Source organism: Nanorana parkeri, unplaced genomic scaffold (assembly GCF_000935625.1).
Source record: "Nanorana parkeri isolate BGI_ZX_2015 unplaced genomic scaffold, ASM93562v1 scaffold962, whole genome shotgun sequence".
NCBI lineage: Eukaryota > Metazoa > Chordata > Amphibia > Anura > Dicroglossidae > Nanorana > Nanorana parkeri.
Genome location: NW_017307230.1, coordinates 506,835 through 512,133, shown reverse-complemented (window position 1 = coordinate 512,133; position 5,299 = coordinate 506,835). Strand labels below are relative to the sequence as shown.

At 48.4% G+C, this 5,299-nt stretch overlaps 1 protein-coding gene across 2 annotated transcripts in view; it reads right to left on the bottom strand.

The window, feature by feature from the left end:
* Positions 1 to 1,949: 1,949 nt before the first annotated feature.
* The window catches only part of CFAP57 (cilia and flagella associated protein 57), a 31,669-nt gene continuing 28,319 nt past the window's right edge, over positions 1,950 to 5,299 (bottom strand). Inside the window, exons 20-23 of one of the 2 annotated variants that reach the window (XM_018566613.1) lie at positions 5,116 to 5,250; positions 4,056 to 4,199; positions 3,834 to 3,972; positions 1,950 to 2,151 (exon numbers count right to left, since the gene is read on the bottom strand). In XM_018566613.1, the coding sequence (XP_018422115.1) occupies positions 1,964 to 2,151; positions 3,834 to 3,972; positions 4,056 to 4,199; positions 5,116 to 5,250 (606 nt within the window). In that variant the 3' untranslated portion in view covers positions 1,950 to 1,963. The remainder of the gene's footprint in view (positions 2,152 to 3,833; positions 3,973 to 4,055; positions 4,200 to 5,115; positions 5,251 to 5,299) is intronic. The other variant, XM_018566612.1, reaches the window with a different exon arrangement.

Below are 5,299 nucleotides of genomic sequence, written 5' to 3'. Positions count from 1 at the left end.
GAGTTTGCCCGGGCTCCTCAATCCCCGCGCGGCGCCCGGGACAGACTCCCAGCCGCTGATCTCTCCCCCGATCACTGGACGCGGAGGTGATGTGGATTACATGACTTCCAGTGTCACTGTGTACAGCAGGGGTAGCAAACCACCGGCACTCCAGCTGTGGTGAAACTACAAATCCCCTGATGCATCTCTCTTCGGGAGCCATGTCTGTGGCTGTGGGAATCTTGCAACAGTTCCACCACAGCTGGAGGGCCGGAGGTTTGCTACCCCTGGCGTACAGTCTCCGGCTCTTAAGCAGATCTGTGCTTCATCAGCTTCTTTGGGGTCCCTAGGTGACATTAGGGGTCTGAAAGACCCCTGATGTCTCCATAAAGAGGACCTGTCACACCCTATCGGCTATTACATAGGGGGCTTGTTAGCTCCTTATGTGATAGCAATTGAGTGTAACAAAACAAAAAAAAAACAGTGTTTAAAAAATTAAAGTAACATAAAGTACAAATGTGACAGGTCCTCTTTATGGAGACATCAGAGGTCTTTCATACCCCTAATGTCACCTAGGGACCCCAAAAGAAGCCGAGGAAGCAGAATTTCCATGTGTTCTATCCCACTCCTAATAACTATACCCATCTAGAAGTTTGTAAACTTACTCATTGAAGATACCCATAGGATGGACTTCCTCCATGCACTGACAGAATTTCGCTCAGCCCTGTGACTATGCACTTCCTTGTGTCACCTTGCTGACAGAGCCTACCTACCGATGATGGCGACAACACTGTAGGGAATTAAAAAGGCAGCTGGCAGCGTGGTCACCCTGAAACAGGAAGCAATCCTTCTATTAGCAGGTACAGTTGTGTGAAAAAGTGTTGGCCCCCCCTTCCATGTGGAAAAAATGTAACCCTTGCAGTGCGAGGGTAACCCCACTGCAAGAGTAAGTGCTCATTTTGTCTATGGGGGGCTCAAATAAAGCAGTTTTACTACTAATATTGAAATTTGTTTGATGATCTGAAACATTAAAGTGTGACAAACGTGCAAAACAATGAAAAATCAGGAAGGGGGGCCAACACTTTTTCACACAACTGTATGTCTGAAAAGAAAGCCAGGGAGAAACTAGAAAGCCCTGAACTCTCCCTTCCCCCCTCCTTCAAATATAACGCTACCTTCTCCCATTTTATCCTCTCCCCCATAACAGAGGTCTACCGTAGTAACATGCGGGGAACAACCACCTCACTGTAGTCCAGCCACACTTCCTCCAGCCAGCCTCGGTCTGTACCTCCCTATGGACCTCAGGCTGGGGGAACAGTTTGTAAGAGCCTGTGCATAGCAACCTGCAAATCACTGATGGTGGCTGCGATGCTCTGCAGGCTTTATTGCAATATGTCATGAATGCAAATGTTTTTATTATGGCGATGTTGCTGCATCTACTACATGACACAACTGGTCTGTCTAGAAAAATTTCCATAAACCGCTTATAGCGGTCATGTGTCAGCGCTTAAAGAACTGCGGGGAAACAAAAAAACTGACTCTTGCAGTGGGGCTTCCCCAGCATTGTAAGGGTTAAGTGTAGGGGGACTCAAATAAAGCAGATATACTACCCTGATCCTTTGTCCCTCGGGGCTGCTAGACCGGAACCCGCAGACTCTTCTCCCCCCGGGGTGCTGTGGTCTGACGTCATCACGTCTTATGTGGGTCCATTTACTTGCATTAGATGTGAGGAAGCCGAGGGACATACCGCAGCCAGAGTTGAGCGGGGGGGGCGGAGTGCTGACCGCTTTGGGATTGAGGATCAGGGGAGTAAAACTGCTTTATTTGAGCCCCCCATAGACAAAATGAGCACTTACTCTTGCAGTGGGGTTACCCTCGCACTGCAAGGGTTACATAGCAACCCCCAACACACACACACACCAATACAGAGCCACAGGGAAACGCATTGTTTATTAGTGTACCACCTGAGAATGTGTGATTGGTCTCAGGAAGCGGTCAATGATGGCAATCTCCCCACTGATGGGGGTCGCATCCCAGCTGTGAGATCCTGGGACTGGATTAAATCCCTCAGTCGTTTGATTTCTATTTTCTGCATGTCAATGATCCTCGCCGTCTCCTCATCGATGTTTAGCCGTAGAACCCCCGAGGAATGATGGTCGGCGACGGATGTTGCTAAGTGGGAAAGCACAGCACCCTGCGTTACATTCTGCAGCCATTTCAGACCCTCGTAGTATTAGTAAGACGCTCTTATTCTTTCGGCTCCTTATTCCTTAAAGGAAAACTCCTTTCGTTTTTTTTATTCCTTCACCTTTCTGTTTATACCTTAAAGTAAAATCAGGTTCCAAAGCAGTAGTCGCCCTTTTCATGCGCCAGTGCTGTGTCCTGTGCCCGGTTCTGGAATCTTCTGAGCTGAATGATGCCCAGTGTCATTCAATGCCCTTTCTGTGAGTCCGCTGTATCAAAGACCCGACCCCTAGAGGCATGTCATTAAGCCACCCTGGGATCACAGGAGAACGATGCTCATGTTCTGTTCTATGCATCGAGGACTTCACGCTGCCACCACAGGAAGAAAAAGAAAAGGAAAAAAAAGGAGGACCACCCACTGCCGCTGCTGGAATAAAAGGAAAAGGACCACCCAGCACTGCAGGAAGAAAAAAAAAAGAGGACCACCCACTGCTGCTGCTGGAAGGAAAAGAAGAGGACCACCCGGCACTGCAGGAAGGAAAAGAAGAGGTCCACCCACTGCTGCTGCTGGAAGGAAAAGAAGAGGGCCACCCGCTGCTGCTGGAATAAAAGGAAAAGGACCACCCACCACTGCATGAAGAAAAAGGAAGAGGACCACCCACCATCACCACAGGAATGAAGGAAAAGGACCACCTATCACTGCAGAAGGTAAAAGAAGAGGACCACCCACCATCACCACAGGAATGAAGGAAAAGGACCACCTATCACTGCAGAAGGTAAAAGAAGAGGACCACCCACCATCACCACAGGAATGAAGGAAAAGGACCACCTATCACTGCAGAAGGTAAAAGAAGAGGACCACCCACCATCACCACAGGAATGAAGGAAAAGGACCACCTATCACTGCAGAAGGTAAAAGAAGAGGACCACCCACCATCACCACAGGAATGAAGGAAAAGGACCACCTATCACTGCAGAAGGTAAAAGAAGAGGACCACCCACCATCACCACAGCAATAAAAGGAAAAGGACCACCTATCACTGCAGCAAGAAAAAGAAGAGGACCACCCACCGCCGCTGCAGGTATGAAAAGAAAAGAATCACACACCACAGGAAGGAAAGGAACAGAACCACCCACCACCACTGCAGGTATGAAAGGGAAAGGACCATCGCCAGAAGAAGAAAAGGACCACCCCACAACGATGTAGGAATGAAACAAAAAGGAACACCCACTACTGCAGGAAGAAAAGAAAGAGGACCACCCACCACCGACGCCAGAAGGAAAGTAAAAGGACCACCCAATGCCGCCACGTAAAGAAGGCAAAGGGGACAGCCCACCACCGCTGCTGGAAGAAAGCATAGAGGAACTTGCCTATTGAGGAAAAAGTGACAGGAAATTGTCCTTTCTCAGGCTATGTAACTAGAAAGGGCAACAAGTCAAATCTGATCGGTTGTTGGCAACACAACTATAGACAACTCATGTAATGGGGCGCGATGGATCTGTACTGGTCAACCTCTACCTCAATCACTTTGTACTGGAAGGGGCACTACCTGGCTGCCCTGAGCTGAGGAGGTGGCTTGTGCCCTGCCATCTTCCTCCTTTACCCCTGGCCTGCTCATGCTTGTCCCTAAGTATCACATGGCAATAACTTTAAGAAGAAGAAGCGTCACTACCTTTGGAGTCTGTAAGGCTGCTCCTCCGATTCTTCTGGTCCAGCCTGAGAGCCACCTCCAGGTCGTGCACCTTCGTACGGCTGACTTTTAGCTCCCGACGTAATTCATTGATTTCCTTAATAAGTGTAACGTTTTCCTGCAAAGGATAAGATCGGACATTTAATATCTCTCTCCTCAAGGCGCTTTCATGAACCACAGTGACAGCGGCGATATCTTCACCTGCATGATGCGCACATTGTCCACTCGATGGATCTCTGTGTCTTTCACAAGCTTCTTCTGTAGCGTGCTCAGGCTGCGTTCCAGGTGCTCTCGCTGGCGGGCGTACTCCCGCTGGATGTCGGCATCTATACCCACGATCTCCGCCTGCATGGACACAATTCAGAGATGGAGTAACTGGATTGCTACATGCATGGCTGTCTACTGATCCAGCACCCAGACAGCCATGCAGGTAATACAAGTATCCAGAAGGTCACCTGAATAGGAGGTCACTGCAAGAGGGTAATTTATCCTTCTACTCCAGGGGTAGGCAACCTTGGCACTCTAGCTGTGGTGGAACTACAAATCCCATAATGCTCTGCCTCTGGGGGTCATATCTGTGCTGTCAGAGTTTTGCAATGCTTCATGGGACTTGTAGTTTCACCACAGCTGGAGTGCCAAGGTCTCCTATATTTGTTCTACTCCATAGGTGTGCGTGATGGATAAATGGCTTTATTGCAGATGGAATCTTTACCGTAAACCAGCCCCATTGGCTACAGACACATGTCAGTTACACTGATAGCATCAGGCACCCCAAAATTTATATTCCAGGCTTAAAGCCTCTGCGATATGGCGTGTATGAATAAGGGGTGCTAAGATCTCTTGTTATTGGTGTCCCCCATTTGCACTCAAATGTTCAGTGAGGCTGCTCTCACACAGACAAAGAACTCCCAAACTGAAGGCAGGGGCCTTGAGTGAATTCATCTGAAGAAAACAGGGGTGTCACCACAAACAGAAGAGTCCACAGGAGTTATTAGCAGATCAAGGGGATAAAACAGCCAACGCGTTTCGGAGGACATCAGAATCCCCCTTGTAAATTAGGTCTCTACAGTTGGAATCAAGGATATCAGAGAAGAATCTGTAGGCTGTGTTCACGATGACAGGACTGAGATATGGAGGGCAGTTCATCTCCACATTAAACATCAAAACTGAATTACGCATTTTAGCTGTAGATTGCTTTTAATGAGTGATGAAGCCCATTTTTATTTCTAAAGGAAGTGACGACATGGACATAAAGACTCACTACGTCGCTCTCCTGTACATATTTGCTGTACAGCTCCCGGATGGTGTCCTTCAGCTTTTTGGGTTCTTGAATGAATCCGACACAGTTATGCATATCTGTCTTGAAGCGTTTCACTAAAGCTTCCACGTCACGAACCTGAAGGGGTGGAGAATTCCTATTACTACAAGGGAACAGACCAACACAG